The sequence below is a fragment of the Callospermophilus lateralis genome, chromosome 7, assembly GCF_048772815.1.
Source record: "Callospermophilus lateralis isolate mCalLat2 chromosome 7, mCalLat2.hap1, whole genome shotgun sequence".
Taxonomy (NCBI): Eukaryota; Metazoa; Chordata; class Mammalia; order Rodentia; family Sciuridae; genus Callospermophilus; species Callospermophilus lateralis.
This window is the reverse complement of record NC_135311.1, coordinates 65,583,803-65,601,765: the sequence shown is the minus strand read 5'-3', so window position 1 is coordinate 65,601,765 and position 17,963 is coordinate 65,583,803. Positions and strand designations below refer to the sequence as shown.

Sequence of the window (17,963 nt, the reverse complement as noted above, 5' to 3'; positions counted from 1 at the left end):
GTATACATACTAGAGAAACTTGTGCACATATGACCAATGCAGTGTGCAAAATTATTCACTGTCACAGCATTGTGCACAATAACACCAATTTGGAAATTCCTGATTTACTTATTCCACTAGTAGTAAAATAAGTAAATACGCTGTGCTATGTTTTAAAAATGAAAATGCAGGCAACAATAAAAATGAGGACTTAGAAAATCAAAATTGAACAATGAAAGAAAAGATACAAAAGAAAATATTAAATATTATCTCATCCAAAATTGATAAACTGGGAAAACTGAACTGTATGGATCAGAAATGCACACAAAGATGACAAAACCAGAGGAACAGTAATGGAATGGCCATCATAAAAGTCCGAAGGAGTAGGGTGTGAGTGGGTGGACTCCCTGAGCAGAAGCACTGTTCCCTATCTTTACCTTAGTAACAGTTAAATGTGAAGTTTTTAAAATATATTAATGTAGCTTTGTTTTACAAACTTCTGTAGATATTGTGCTTGATAATTTTTTCAAAAGGTTTAAAAACTGATAGGAGAAAGAGGTTAAGGCTGGAGATAAATTATAATTCTTTGTTACAAAGATGTAAATGAGACCTTTCATTTCCATAGTTTCTAAGAGCCCGAAACTTGGATTCTCAAGAACACAAACACTCAGAATGGATAGAATGGACTGGAAACAACAGTTAAATAAGAAAGAAGAGAATAAAAAATAAGTAGTGTTAGAGAGCTGGGGATATAGCTCAGTTGGTAGAGTATGTGGCTTGGATGAACAAGGCCCTGCGTTCAATTTACAGCACCAAAAAAAAAAAAAAAAAAAACCCAAAAAAACCCAAAAAAAACCAAACAACAACAACAACAAAAAACCCAAACAAACAAACAAAAATAAGTGGTGTTAGGAAAGCCAGAGGAGGAGAGAATGCAAGGAGGAAGAAGAGGTGAACAATGACCTAAGGATAAAGACAAGCAGTGATAGATGAAAAAATAACCAGTAAATCTATAAATCAGGATTTCAGTGATCACTTCACCAACAGTGAGCAAACTGCTAACATACTCCTATTAATAGTAAAAAAAAAAAAAAAATTCCATCATCTCAAACCTGTTAGAACAGCTATTATCAAAATAATGAAACATCACAAGTGTTGGAGAGGCTGTGAAGACAAGGGAATCCTTGTACACTGCTGGTGGGAATATAAATTAGCATATACATTATGGAAAATAGTATGGTGGTTCCTTAAAAAATTAAAAACAGAATTGCCATATGATCCATCAATCCCGTTACTGGTAATATATCCAAAGGAAATAAAATTAGTATGTTAAAGGGATATGTCTGTAGCATTATTCACAATAGCCAAGATATGGAACCAACCTAAGTATTCATCAGTGGATGAATGGAAAAAGAAAATGAAGTAAATATACACAACGTAATGCTATTCAGTCTTAAAAAAGAAGGAATTCCTATTATTTGTGACAAAATGGATAAAATTGGAGGAGATTATGCTAGGTGAAATAAGCCAGGCATAGAAAGATTAATACCCCATGATCTTACTTATATGAGGAATCTAAAAAAGTTGAACTCATACCTACAAAGTAGAATGGTAGCTGCCAAGGGCTTGGTTTGGGGCAACAGGTTGAGGAGATGCTAAAAAAAAAATACCCCAATACCATGCACCTTCTTTTTATTTTTCTAAAATGATGCAAACATAGTTCACTTTAAACAAAACATACAGCATGCCAAGTTCTTCATTTTTATGACTAAGATATACAGACATGGCAAATTTGTATAATTTTCTTGATGTCAGAAAAGTAAAACTGGACTAGTACATGGTAGCTGGATTTAAATAACTGATTATAAGTATATTAAGCAAATTGTTCATTTCTAAGTGTACACTTTATGGGGAGTATTACCAAAAAAACATAAAGGATACCTTTTTATAAATGTGTACATATTATAACATCATAACTTTGATGAAGATCAAAAAATTAGGTTATAATATGGAAATTTTCAAATTAACTGAATTTTAAATTGATATTTAAGAACAAAAGGAAATTTCAGATGAAAACAAAATTCTAAATGTTGCAACAAAAATTACACTGTGATTTGGAGTAAAATGTAATAAAAAAAAAAAAACAAAAAAAAACTTTGAACCAAAGTTTGGCACAGTGGTGCACAACTGGAATCCATCCCAGTAACTCTAGAGGCTGAGACAAGAGGATCACAAGTTGAGGCCAGCCTGGGAAACTTAAAGTGACTAAGAAATGAAAAGGGCTTCGGGTATAGTTAGCTGGTAGTTAGCTGGAATGACGCTGGGTTCTATCCCAAGTATAGAAAAACAAACAAAAAAACCGCATTTTGAGTCAGGAGTCATGGTTCAATACCTATAGTCCCAGCTACTTCAGAGGGCAAAGCTAAGACAGGAGAATCACTTGAGCCCAGGAGTTTGAGATAGCCTGAGTAACATAGCAAAAACCTGTCTCAAACAATCAAACAAAACAACTCACCCAATTTGAAAGACACAGATTTTTAAACATAATACTTATTATATATCGGAAACTTCTCATCTTATCATATTGTACAATAAGGAGGACATTTGAGATGACAAAATAATATGCTTTTGTTGTTGTTGTTGTTGTTTTGGTACCTGGGATTGAACTCAGGGGTGCCTGACCACTGAAGTCACATCCCCAGCCCTATTTTGTATTTTGTTTAGAGACAGGGTTCCACTGAGTTGTTCAGTGCCTTGCTTTTGCTGAGGCTGGCTTTGAACTCACAATCCTCTTGTCTCAGCCTCCCGAGCTGCTGGGATTACAGGCGCACGCTACTGCACCCAACTAATATATTTCCTTTTAAAGCTCAGAATTTTCTTTGAAAAACAGCTTTGACAATATAGATATACAATGAACGGTCACTCAAAAATGGACTTGGAAAGCAGTCAACAAAAACAGAAAACAGATTTTTGCAAAAGTTTTGGACTTCAGGAAAATTAAAAACTTTTGTCCATCAAAGTACAAATCAACAAAGAAAAAAAGATAATCCATAGAATGAGAGAAAATATTTGCAAACCATATATCCATAAGAGATTGATATTTAGAACATATAAGTAAGTCCTACAACTAACTCATCACCAACAAACAACCTGATTCAAAACTGGATAAAGGACTTGAACGCTTAGATCTCCAAAGAAGATAAATGAATGTCATACAAGCAAGTAAAAAGATGCTCAACATTACCAATTATTAGGGAAATGCAAATCAAAGCTACAAAGAGCTACCACTTCATACCCATTAGAATGGCAGATTATTATTATCTTTTAAATATTTTATTTTTAGTTTTAGGTGACACAATACCTTTATTTTATTTTTACCTGGTGCTGAGAATTGAACCCAGTGCCTCATGCATGCTAGACAAGCGCGCTACCACTTGAGCCACATCCCCAGTCTAATGGCAGATTATTTTTAAAAACCCCTCAAAAATTAGCAAGCTTTGGTAAGGATATGGAGAAAATGGAACTTTTGTGTACTGCTGGTAGGAATGTAAAATAATATAGTTGCTTTCAAAAACAGTATAATTATTTCACAGAAAAAATTAAGTAGAACTACATAATCCAGAAATTCTACTTCCAAGTGCTATATATACTCAAAAGAAGTAAATTCATGGACTCCCAAGATAGTTGTGCTTCCATGATCACAGTAGCATCATTCACAATAGCCCAAAGGTGGAACAATGAAGGAATAGATAATCAAAATGTAGTATATACACACAAAGAAATGTTATTCAGCCTTAAAAAGGAAGAAAATTTGGACACATGCTATAATATAAATGAACCTTAAGGACATCATGCTAAGTGAAATGTCACAAAAAATTTACATAATTCCATTTATGTGAGGTAGACAGACTGGTCAAATTTATAGATATAGAAAATATAATGGTGGTTACCAGAGGCTGGAGGGAGAAGAGAATGGGGAATTAATGTTTAACGGACACAGATTTTCAGTCAGAGAAGATGAAAAATTTCTGGAGATGGATGGTGGTGATAGGTGTACAACAACGTAAATGCACGTAACACCATGGAACTGTATATTTTAAAAGAGCAAACTTTATGTTATGTATGTTTCACCACAATAAGAAAAAAAGGACTTGGAAATGAGTAAATATTGAAACTAGAATACAGTCATGGGGATAAAGAAACAGATAAGTCATTCATCAGGTACACAGAGAAGAGAAGGGGACTATGACATTATTTTTAGATATATTCTATTATTTTTATATGTACCTGGATTTCAAGCTCAGCAATGTGCTGCTGCAGTTCAGCCACAGCAGCTATGCTATCTGCTTCTCGAAGTCTCACAGCCATCACTTCTTCCTTGTTCTAGGGTAGCAAACAAAACAAAAGTAATAAACTACTTGTGTTTGGAATTGAGATTTTTTTCAGATTTTAGAAAAGTGTCTGAGGCAGCATCTATTATGAAAAGTGAAGTATAAACATCCACACAAACTGGGGTAAAAAACAAATTTTAAGTGGCCATATGTCAACTCAAATCAGGTTTTGCCTTGAAATGAATTTGTGTGAAATTTATGAAACTTTTGGGTTTCAGAGTGTTTTGGATTTTGAAACTGGGGATCAGAGACTTGTATTATTTTAAAGTGAGAATATTCAAATTTAGTTGTAGAGGGAAATAACAATATTACCATTTCCTGATATTTTGTATAAGTAAAAAATAAAATGAGTTTTTATGACTAATATCAACCAATCATGAGCTATAATTATATAAAACTAACTAAAAATGATTCAGATTTGTATAATTCAAGGACTGGATTCCTTAGAAAGTTAACTTGTTTCTGAATTCTATCAACATGACAAGGTAAAATATATATATATATTTAGTCAGAAAGTACTAGGTGTTAGGGTGACATTTCATTTTATTAATTGTTAAAATCTGCAAACAGCATTTCCTAAGACTGAGTAAACTAATATATAGCTTAAACATACAGTATTCAGAGTTAGCATCTATAACATAGTTTTTATAGAGTTATTAATGAACACTAAAAATTAAATAAAATCCTGTATCAGTTCCTCAAATCCTCTAATATTCTGATCTGCACCCATTACTTAGATAAACTCAGATAACTGTTTTTATCAGTAAGTTGTATATATACTTATTTTCAAACAACATTTTACTTTACTAACAGGTGCTAAGATATTTAATAAGCAATATCAAGTCTAATAACATTTTTATCGAGATATTTAAAGAAAACTTACATCAAGAATACAAAAAGATTAAATTTAACTGAGGACAGATAATTCAGCATCATAAAAAATCAGATTTGTATAATAAATCAGATTAATATAACCTCATTTCACATCATTTTATTTTTAATTAGTCCATGCACATCCTTCATATGGGATTATGCTTAAATTATCACAAATTTTAGTACTACCTACACATTTCTGTCACAGTATAAATTTGTAAGAGCCATGCATATTTATTAGGATGTAATTTCATCTCTGGATTTCAATGACACTGATAAACCACTCAAGCTTCACTTGGTTTTTAATGACACTAGAACAAGTTGATGAAATTACAGCTTTATAATGTACCACTTACAAAGTCTTACTTCTCATAGAAAAAGAAGGCTAGAATATTTAAAGGGTATCATTCCTACCATCTACTAAGTAGATGTTTAGTTTATTTCAGAATTTCATAACTTGTCTTCAGTAATCCATTCTAATATGCAGACTACACTTATCTCTAGTTCTCCCCCCCCCACCCCTCATACACACACACACACACACACACATACACACAAACACACACATCCCCTCCCTCTCCTATACCTTACTCTCCAATCTCTCTCATCACTGTTAAGTGTGTAAATTTATTTTAGGGGAAAATATCCTTGATTTCAATACTTTTGATGTTTTCTGAATCAAACACTTCTCACCACTCACTGGCGCACGCGTGCACACACACACACACACAGAAAAACTGATTAAAAGAACTGTGGGAAATGTATCCATTTTATCCTGACCCAAGGTACATATACATTTATTTTGCTCTCTACTCTTTCCAGAAAACATACATCAATATTTACTTCCCACTAACAAGATAACACTCAAAGCAATGGAGCCTCGACTTTTCCAAATTACATGTTTTGGGTTGAGTTATTAAAAGCTTCAGTTTTAAAGGGCTATTAGTCAAAATAAACACTGTAAAGGGATACTAGGTAAATGCCAATGTGGGAAATTAATCAAGTACATGGCTAAAAATGTTTCTTGTCTGAAGTCCATCCCAGAAGCAAGATGAGCTAACCTTGTATGAAAGCACACCAAAGCAATTTCAGAAGTGGGAAGTAGATAGTGGCGCAAGCCTGTAATCCTAGTAGCTCAGGAGCTGAGGCAGGAGGATCACAAGTTCAAAGCCACCTCAGTAACTTAGTGAGACCCTGAGCAACTTAGCGAGACCCTATCTTTAAATAAAATATGTTTTCAAAGGGCTGGGGATATGGCCAAGGGGTTAAGCATCCCAGGGCTCAATATCTGGTACCTAAACAAAACAACAAACAAACAACAACAACTAGTCATGATGAAACAACCTATAAGGAGGCTAGAGTTGTGGCTCAGAGATAGAGCGCTTGCCTCACACATGTAAGGCACTGGGTTCGATCCAGCACCACATAAAAATAAATAAACAAAATAAAGGTATTGTGTCCATCTACAACATATATATATATACACACACACACACACACACACACACACACACACATATATAGATAGATAGATAGATAGATATAGATATAAAGAAAGGCATTATTACATTGACAAAAACCATAAACCAGCTATCTGACATATTTACCTTGCATTCAATCTCTGCTTGTTTGCGCTTTGCTTCACTTAATTGAGTAAGTAGTCCTTTGTTCTGTGCAGAAAGATAGTGTACCCTCTCCTGTAGACTGATCACCTCTTGTTCTGCTCTTCTAAGATGATTACTATTGATCTGGTTCTAATAAGCAGAAATATAATTATGTACACTATATATAAAAGGGCTGAAAATTAAACATTTTTACCGATGCACTTTATACAATAACATAAAAATGTTATCAGCTACAAGTCAATTTTCTTCAATAAACACTGAAAAAATAAGATATAAAACTGTTTTAAATATCTAATCCTCCAAGGTAATACATGTGGTCCATATTAGAAACTCTTGTTATAACTAAATATATCACTTATACAAAAAGGTCTATAACTTTTTTGTATAAGTGATATACAACTTAAAAATATTCATTTCTGAAAGAGGCAATAGGAATACAAAGTGGGTAGACAGAGAAATAATATATTAGGCCTAGGACTACAGCCTGGGGTTGGCAGGAAAATTAAAAGGTCAAATACCCAGATACAAAAACATAATGCAGCATAAGACTGGGGCTTTATCAGAATCACAGGAAGCATCCCTGCAGTTTCAAATATACCTGGAGACAGACCTTTTTCTGAGGTGGTATGAAGGAAGGGAAGACACTGAGAAAAGCCCTCTGGCAAACCATCCCCTACTCTAAAATAAGGCATTACTAAAGGATTGTGAAGCCTGTGGTACACTCTGGATAACCACAGAAACAACAAACCTCAAACTCAGCCTATCTCCTGACTATATTAACTCAAATCTCCCACATGAAAGGTCTGGCAGGAGAAAAAGTGTACCCATTTCTAGTCTAAGGTAAAATACTTTATATACTGCCCCATCTAAAATATCTAACTTTCATCAAAAATTTGCAAAGTATAGAAGGCAAAACCCCCCAAAATCCTAGCAAAAGACAAAGCAATCAATAAAATTCACCTCATAATATGACACATACACTGAAATTATCTGACAAGGAATTTAAAGTAAGTACGATTAGTATGTCAAAGGCTCTAAGTTTAAAAATAAGTAAGTTCAGATAGGTAATAGCCTCAGAAAAATTAGAACTCTAAGAAGTCAACAGAAAAATGAGAAATAAAAAACCATGACAAGAATGCCTTAAATGACTTCATCTAACAACTCAACAAAGTGGAGAAAATAATCAGTGAACTAAATAAGAAGTCAATAGAAACATTTCAGTCAATAGAAGCTAAAAACACAAAGAGAAAAAATAATAGAGGAGGGGGAAAGAAAAGAGCATCCAAGAGTTTCTGCACAACATGAAGGCAGGGATAAGGTGCTTGCTCAAGATGTATAAGGTCCTGGGTTTGATCCCCAGCATTACAAAAAGAAAAAAGAATCCTGTACACTAAGAAAGAACCCAATATGGATATCATTGAAATCAGAAGACCATATGGGCAGAAGAAAGCCAAAATGATATAATGACCAAGACAGAAATTTTCCAAAATTCATGGTAGACACAATCCACAGAGCCAAGAAACTTGGGTTGCGGTGGCGCACACCCGTAATCCTAGCAGCTCAGGAGGCTGAGGCAGGAGGATCACAAATTCAAAGCCAGCCTCAGCAAAATCGAGGGGCTAAGCAACTCAGTGAGACACTGTCTCTAAATGAAAAACAAAATAGGGGATGTGGCTCAGTGGTTGAGTGTCCCTGAGTTCAGTCCTGGTACTGCTCGCTGCCGCCGGACTTCCCCCACCCCCCCAATTTTTTTTTTTCTGTTCTTTCTCCCTGCCACCCAGAGACACAACCAATTTTTTAAAAGCTCATACACATTCAAGGGAGAATTCAGGCAATCTCCCAGGGGAGAGAGAGCCAAAAATAAAATCTCAAAGGCATGGGCTGGGGATGTGGCTCAAGCGGTAACGTGCTCGCCTGGCATGCGGGGGGCGCTGGGTTTGATCCTCAGCACCACATAAAATAAAATAAAGATGTTGTGTCCACTGAAAACTGAAAAATAAATATGAAAAAATTCTCTCTCTCTCTAAAAAAAAATCTTAAAGGCAGCTGGGTGAGGGGGAACCACGGTACATGTAGAGAAACAAAAATAAGAATTATAATAGAATTTCAGCATGCATGATTTATAAAAAAAGATAACAGTGATTTTTAAAGTGATGAAAGATAGCAGTTCAATTCACAATGGCTAAACTGTGGAACCAATCTAGATGTCCTTCAACAGATATATGGATAAAGAAACTGTGGTACATACACACAAAGAAATATTACTCAGCATTAAAATAGAATAAAATTATGGCATTTGCAGGTAAATGGAGTTGGAGAATATCATGCTAAGCAAAGTAAGACAATCCCAAAAAACCAAAGGCCGAATGTAGTCTGATAAGCGGATGCTGACCCATAATGGGGGTGGGAGGGGCGCGCACATGGGTAGAATAGAGGAGCTTGATTGGCAAAGTGGAGGGAGCGAGAGAAGCGGGGTGGGAAAGATGGTGGAATGAGATGAACATCATTATCTTAGGTACATGTATGACTGCACATGTGGTGTGACTCTACATCTTGTACTAGCAACTAGAAAAATGAAAACCAGAAAAATGAAAAGCTGTGCTCCATTTGTGTACAATGAATCGAAATGCATTCTGCTGTCACGTATAACTAATTAGAAAAATTTTAAAATTTAAAAAAATAAAGTGATGAAAGAAAAAAGATCTGCCAATCCAGAATTCAATACCTTGCAAGTATGTTTTAAATTCCCTTCACTGGTTCCCTCCACTCTCCCCCAAAATCCTAAATTCCATGCCAGTAGACCAGTACTACTATAAATATAAAATGAAGCTTTCCAAGTAGAAGGAATACAAGGATCTACAAGAAGAAATGAGTGCTGAAGTGGAATAAGTAAAAGGAAAACAATTCATTAAAAAATTTAAAATCTATGAAATAATCACTGATTAAAAGCAAAATTATCAGCATATGTTATACTAATGTATAACAACAATAGCACAAGAGGAAGAATTAAGAATACATGATTGTAAGGATTTTATCACACATGAAACACTTCATTATTTTTAATTAATAACATTATTTGAAAGTAAGCTCTGATTATAGGTGTGTACTATAAAACCTAGAATAATCACTAAAAAATTTCTTAAAAGGAGTATAAATAATATGAAAAGAAAATAAAACCGTAATAAATGCGCTATAAATCCAATAAAAAGTAGTCAAAGAAGAAAAAATAAAGAATAGATGAATGAACAGAAAATAACTAGCAAGGTGATAGAGAGTAATCCAAACAGAATCACAAACATGGACTAGGGCTGGGAACATAACTCAGTTGGTAGAGTGCTTGCCTCGAATGCACAAGGCCCAGGGTTGAATTCCCAGCACCACAAAACAAACAAACAAATTCCATGAGACTGGATTTTTAAATAGCTTTATTATATAATATTATATTATATATAAAATTCACCTACTTTAAATAACTTTAACAGTAGTTTTTGGTATTTCAGAGTTAAACAACCGTTTGTTAGGTTCAATTTTAAAAGCTATCTATATGCTATTTATCAGAGATCTAAAAAAAATCAGGTAAGTTGAAAATATAAAAGGATGGGAAAATACTTATAATTTAATTTGTGAATTTAAATACCAAAATAAATAAATAACAACTTAAATTCACCAAAAGGAATGTGTTTTGTGTTGTGTCTGTATTCTGTGTCACATATTTGTTTTTAGTATTTTGATAAATGTGCCTCAATATAAATGGTTTGTTTCCCAATCCTGTGTATTTTGTTTTATGCATTCAAAACCATTGTTTTGAGAAGGGAAGGGGTTCATAGGCCACAGACTGCCAAAAGGATTCATACACATTAAGCAAGTACTGTACTTAAGAAACACATGGAGACATACACAAGGAAATACATGCACGAATGTGCAGAGTAGCATTATTTGCAATAGCAAAAATCTGTATAAAGCAAGGACAGTGGCTCAATAAAATGACATATACTCACTAGACAAACTTATCTAAAAGTTCTTAAAATGAAGAAATTGGAGTTACATATAACAACATGGGTAAATCTCAATCTGGAAGGTGGATATATGGGTGTTTGACATAATTTCATTAGATGATTATGTACCACCACCATTACACCAGTTTCTAGTTGTTTTTCTCATTTTTCAATGAGAAAACTACATGGATTATCACCCATTGGAGCAATAGCATTTAGAAATCAGTGCCTTACACAATCCCGTTTTCAGCAAAATCTATCCAAAATCATACCTACCTGTCTGGAACAGTTCAAAACCCAAATTCCTTAAAAAGTCTTTCCCCAAAACACCTAACTGGAATTAATTTCCCCTAGCAATTTCTATCTAACTGTCTACTTACCAGATTTCTGAGTCATGTTGTGCAAGCATGTTACTAAAATATAAGTCCTTAATGGCTGGAACAGTGCTTTTTGTTCAAAGTTCTCAAAACCATGTTTGTGAATATGTTTCATTCACCTCTGCCTACTGTGAGAAGAATCCTCAACACTGGCTTAAAAGTTGTATTTACGGGCTGGGGTTGTAGCTCAGTGGTAGAGCACTTGCCTTGCATGCATGAGGCCCTGGGTTCGCTCCCCAGCACCACATAGAAATAAACAAATAAAAATAAGATATTGTGTCCATCTACAAACTAAAAAAAATATTATTAAAAAAGTTGTATTTACATTTTTATTGTCTATATTAAGATAAATTCTGATTATAAAAATAATAACTATATAATAAATAATAAAATAATAAATAGTGAAAATAATCAGAATTTATTTCCCACTATAAAACCTAGATATTCCACTCTTCATAATCTTATAGTATCCTTTCAGTGTTATTTTATTTACACTGAAAATACAACTAGTAACTGTGAAAAATGTAAAGCAAGAGCTATATAATCTAAAGAAATCACACATTCATTTTGAGATAGGCAGATCATTTTGCACAATGGAATACAGAATGACATGAGTTAACACTGCCCCCCTACTGGCTGAATAAATACTTTGAAAACCAAATAGCATCCAGCCCTCTGGAGCCTTGCATTTTGTGTTCATGGATTCAACCAACAAAGGATCAAAATATTTTAAAAAACACAATTCATCTGTAACTGAACACATACAGACTTTTTTCTTGTCATTATTTCCTAAACAGTACAACATAACAATTACTTCCAAACCATTTGCATTGTATTAAGCATTATAAGCAATCTAGAGATGATTAAAAGCATATAGGAGGAGCTGGGGTTGTGGTTCGGTGGTAGAGCACTCACCTAGCACAGGTGAGGCACTGGGTTTGATCTTAAGCACTACATAAAAATAAATAAATAAAAATAAAGGCATTGTGCCCACCTACAATTAAAAAATAAATAAATAAAGTATATAGGATAATAACACTGGGTATATGCAAATACTACACCATTTAATATAATAGATTTGGGCATCTGCAGATTTGGTATCTGAAAGGGATCCTATAAGCAATCTCATGGATAAGAAGTAACAACTACATACAGAATACGGTTCATGCAAATGTACCACATAAAAACCAAATGTGTGGCTCAGGAGGCTGAGGCAGGAGGATTCCAAGTTCCAAGCCACCCTCAGGAACTTTGAGGCCCTGAGCAACTTAGTAGGACTCTGTCTCAAAATAAAATATATAAAGGGCTGGGGATGTGGCTCATTGGTTAAGAACCCTGGAACCAAAAAGGAAAGAAATCAAATATGTTTTTACAATGTAAATGGATTTCATAAAAAGGCCCTTTCAGATCTTAATTATATTTAAAATAGGATTTATTAGAGTAATAGAGGACTTTAGAGAAAAACAGTAAACAATTTTACAACAGATTATTCATTACGTAATTTGAAGAAGCATTATTCCACAGTTGTGGTTCTCAATTAGTGGCAATTTTGCCCTCCCAATCTCCATTCCAAAAGACAACTGAAAATGCATGGTAACAGTTTTGGTCAAAACAACCTGGAGTGGGAGAGAGATGTGACAGGCATCTGGTGGGTAGGGACCAGGTATGCTGTTAAATATCCTCCAGTATCCAGAACAGCTTCATAAAACAAAGAATATCAAGCCAAAATTTTAAGTGTGGAGGTTGAGAAATTTTGCTCTACATGAATGTTCCTTCCCAAGCTATGCAACAAAGGTCTGAGTTTTACCTAATAAAGTCAACTGAAGTCTCTATCCTGCTTAAACTTGGTTGAATGGGTAGAAACAGAGATAAAAGCTCTGAAAATAATTTTTAGCCCTCTTCATTTAGGCTAGAAAATCACTGCCTAGACAGACCCATACCTCACTTTTTACCTTTATTCTAGGTATGATACAATCTGTGTAAAAAACTTTGATCTGCTAATGATACTTTCAAACCTCTTGGGCTTTCCCATCATACCTGTGTCTCCATTTCCATCATTCTTTGTTTTATTTCTCTGATTTCTGCCTGTGTTTCAGCTTCTTTAAGTCGAATGGTCATCAATTCATCTTGCAACTCATTCACAGCATTTTTCTTAGGTGGGTCTTTCCATCTCCCAGTAGTACGAGCTAAATGGCGCTAAAGCACAAAACTTATATTGCAACAAAAACTCTCAGTATCAAAATAAGAGCTAACTTTACAAAGCACATATTTCAGGACTGGTACTATATTAAGTGTGTTCTACATATTGTTTCATTAAATCCCCAGGAAATCTTAAAAGTTAGGCACTATTATCTTCTTTTACAGGTAAGAAAATAGACACTGTGATTTTATAACTTCAGGAAAGTCACACAGTCACAAAGTAAGCGGCAGACCTGGACTCAGATGCAATTCAAATTTTTTCTCTGCATATACTGAGGAGTAATTCTAGTAAAGAGTACAATTTTCACCCTAATCTTTAATAGAGATTTTTTTCACATTATCTTCAACGAAAAACAAAGAAAAGAATAGGGTCATTCATTAAGAAGCAACATTAGAAGTTACATGCAGTGCTTCTCAAAATTTGTGGTTAAGGACCAGTTCTGAGTTTTTGTTTTTTGATTTTCAGCTTATTGCAACCTGATACTTTCTACAAAATACATTTTTTTAAAAAGCCATGACACTGTAAAAGTCTAATTTTAGTCTTAGACAGATGTCTTTGCCTCCCCTCAATTCAAACCAATTCTGAAACTATGTGCGGTTTTTGTTTTTTTTAATTCCCTTGTTCTTTTCTGTCTTTCAGAGCTTTGTATTTTCTTCCTTGTCAATAATTTTCCTCATGTGTGGATAAATTTGTGGGCATATAATTAGTTAAATTTCATATACTTTATGAGATAACTATTTTTAAAAGAAGTTACAAATTTATAGACAAATTTATATTGCTGTCACCCTTCTGATGTTTCACACTGATTGTCAATGATTTAATATCAACATTAGAAAAAATGTGTACAGTATAAAAACAGTATTTTCTTAGAATTCTGCAGAAAATGTTATGTAATACACAATCATGCAACAAAAAAATCACCTGATTTCTATCTTTTATTTCATGATAAGAATTAAGAAGGTAGAAACAGTTTAAGTGTACCTTCAAATTATAAATGCTCTTAATCTTGACATTAAGCAAGGATTTTTCTCACTTTAAACTTAACCATCTCTACTTAACCATCATCATCAGCTACTTCAAACATCAGCTACTTCAAACAAACTGGATATTTCTGAAAAGTACATAAAACATATTGGTGTACCTGCCAGTGTTCTTCTAAATCCTTGACTTGCTGTCTAAGTTCTTTCAAACCCATAATGGCTTCTGCTTCTCTCAGCTTCACAGCAATGAGTTCCTCCTGAAGCCTTGCAACATTATTCTCATCAGGAAAGGAGTTGTTTCTCTAATTGAGAGAAAATTTAACTTGAAATATTTGAATTCAAGAAACAACATATGGTACACACTGAGCTATTTTGCACCATATGTAATTAAATACTTTATTTTATTCAGTTTTATTGAAATATATTTCATACAACATAAAACTCATCCTTTTAAAGTATATAAGTGAGTTATTTAGTCATCACTAAACTTTAATTTCAGAATATTTTTACACACAAAAAAGAAACCTTACGGGGCTGGGGTTGCAGCTTAGTGGTAGAGCGCTTGCCTTGCATGCATGAGGCCCTAGGTTCTATCTTCAGCAACACATAAAAATAAATAAATAAAAATGAAGATATTGTGCCCATCTACAACTAAAACATTTAAAAAAAAAAAAAAGAAGCCTTATGCCCATTAACAGTAATTATTCATTCTTTTAACCCCCAGTTCCTGGCAACCACTTATCTACTTTGTGTGTCTATGGATTGGCCTATTCTGAACATTTCATATAAATGGAATCATGCAATATGTGATTTTTTTGTGACTAGCTTATTTCAATTAACACAATGTTTTTAAGATTCATTTATTTTTATTGTTAAATAATATTCTATTGTACAAACATCACATTTTTATTTATTAATTCATCACTGAAAGGAAATCTGGAGTGTTTGTACTTGGGGCTCTTATAAATATTGCTGATTTAAAGACTTAAAGAAAAGAATAGTCCAAAATCTGTTTTTATTTTCTTAGCACGTTATCTTGGAAGAGGGGTGTCAAATCTCTGTGTATCGGTCACTATTTATATCAATAGTCAAGAAATTAATACCAAGATGACCTAAATATTTGCTTGATGGATACAAGACTTAAATCAATCTCCTGCCATACTAAAGGACCTACCTGATAACTTTCCAGAGCAGTTTAATACTGAGCTAACAGAAGATCCAAAAACAGCCCTAGAGAAAGTTCCCTGGATAAACTAAGATACTGTTGAGATTTCAAGGCCTGGTTCTATGACATTTTCTATCTCTAAAATATTTTATGGAGGTCACAAAGATTTCAGCCCACAGGGATTATAGAATAAAATACCTTCACAAATTATGCACATTTTTATGATGGATTTTAAACATTCTCTAAACTGAAGATCAGAATATACACTAATGTATATGCATTAAAAAGATTACTGGAATGGTATAAAGGTGTATTAAGAATTGTATGCAAAAAAAATGAGAGCTCATGTATAATGGCATAATTTGGCTGAACATACTTCATATACAGAGTTACAAAAAATTGTGCTGTGAATGGATAATCATGAATGTAATGCACTCCACTATTGTTATGTATGTAAGAAACAAATAAAAAAAGGAAAAAAATTAAAAAAAAAAGATTACTGGAAGCAGAGAAAGAAAATGTTGTACAATGAGGTTAACCATAATGCAAACTTCTAACTTACTTTCTACTCTAAAACGTGAATATCAACACAGCCACTTAAGAAATCATACAAGGCCTCACTTGGTTTCCCCGGCTGGCCTTAAACTCCTAGGCTCAAGGGATACTCCTACTTCAGCCTCCCAAGTAGCTGGGACTACAGGCACATGCCATTCCCCATTTTTAAAAATTTATTTATTTATTCTAATTTGTTATACATGACAGCAGAATGCATTTCAATTCATAGTACACATATAGAGCACAATTTTTCATGTCTCTGGTTGTACACAAAGTAGAGTCACATCATTCATGTCTTCATACATGTACCTAGCTAGGGTAATGATGTCCATCTCATTTCACCATCTAAGAAACCGATTTTTTAACTGGATCCAAATATACATTTTTCTACCAAATACTTAGTCTTTCCAAATGTAAGACTTAGATTCTTCTCTAAACCATAGAGCCCTGAATATTCCTAGATTAGAAACCAAATATTCTGTTAGGTATTTCTTTCAGCATTGTTGCTTGCTTTTTTCACACATACACACACACCAAAAAAAAAAAAAAAAATCAAAGAATACATTTTCCAGATATACAAACAGCAAGCAGATTTCTAGCAAAATTATTCCACTTCTGATTCTAGTTACACCTGTTCTAGTTCTTTAAAAATTAGTTAAGGGGCTGGAGTTGTGGTTCAGTGGTAGAGCACTTGCCTAGCATATGTGAGGCACTGGGTTTGATTCTCAGTACTGCATATAAATAAATGAATAAAAAAACAAAAGGTCCATCAACATCTTAAAAAAAAATAGTTAAGAATAACTCAGGCTGTTACTTTGATTTTCTATAAGCCTTCTTGATTCAACAATACCTAGGGACTGGGCTGGGGCTAAAGCTCAGTGGCAGAGTATCTGCCTTGCATGTGTGAGGCCCTGGGTTTGATCCTCAGCACCACATAAAAATAAATAAATATATTGTGTATATCTACAACTAAAATAAATAAATAAATAAATAAATAAATAAATAAATAAAAACCTAAGGGCAAAAAAGAATGAACATCAATGATTTTATAGATGAGAGAAAAAAAGATTCAGTTTGTGATCTAGAGCACAGTTGCTCAAATCTGAGTTATAAAAAACCTGTAATTCTTTCTATTTACTCTACTTATCTACTAGGTCTTGACATTCTTTGATATCCTGGAGAAGAAGTAAGTGAGTACCTATAAATAAGCACCACTTAGGATAGGGGAATTTCCCATATATCCTGAGGTGACTTGTTCGAGCTTGCTTCTAAATATTACTCTCAGAGGAACTTTTCTCTGAAATTTCTATGAACTAGTCCTATTCTCTCTCTTCCACATATAGGTATTGCAATATTTGAGGACACTTCCTTTCTGTTACCTAAATTTTTCTTCTTCAACATTTAAATATTCTTTCTATGAACATTATCCTGGTTGTTTTCTTCTAAAAGAGCTCTAATTTTCATTTTTGTCCTTAATTATAAGGCCTGGATTAGTATGGTAGCAACAAAGAAGAGCTGGCAATCTTTAAAATATTTCTTCTTTGTTCTAACTTTCTAACATTGTAAAATTACCAAGTTTAATTTTAATTACTCAATAATACTTAATAAATACCTACCACATCTCCCCTCTAATTTAGGGGTGAACAGCATTTGTGTAATTTCTTACCTTTTCTATATCCAGGACTTTATCCTGCATCTCCTTTAGTGCACATTGAGACTCAGCTTCACTCAGTCGGGCTTGGACCAATTCCTTCTCCAGCTGTAGCACAAAATCTTCATTGTAGTTGGAACTGCATTTATGCTAAAGGTTACAAACACATACT

The 17,963-nt window shown here is 33.7% G+C and overlaps 1 protein-coding gene across 4 annotated transcripts in view; it reads right to left on the bottom strand.

Moving 5' to 3' along the window:
• The window catches only part of Evi5 (ecotropic viral integration site 5), a 213,554-nt gene that overhangs the window by 60,884 nt on the left and 134,707 nt on the right, over positions 1 to 17,963 (bottom strand). For 3 of the 4 annotated variants that reach the window (XM_076863518.1, XM_076863519.1, XM_076863520.1), the window contains 5 exons: positions 17,807 to 17,941; positions 14,582 to 14,722; positions 13,278 to 13,436; positions 6,851 to 6,997; positions 4,267 to 4,362 (listed from right to left, as the gene is read on the bottom strand). In XM_076863518.1, the coding sequence (XP_076719633.1) occupies positions 4,267 to 4,362; positions 6,851 to 6,997; positions 13,278 to 13,436; positions 14,582 to 14,722; positions 17,807 to 17,941 (678 nt within the window). The remainder of the gene's footprint in view (positions 1 to 4,266; positions 4,363 to 6,850; positions 6,998 to 13,277; positions 13,437 to 14,581; positions 14,723 to 17,806; positions 17,942 to 17,963) is intronic. The other variant, XM_076863521.1, reaches the window with a different exon arrangement.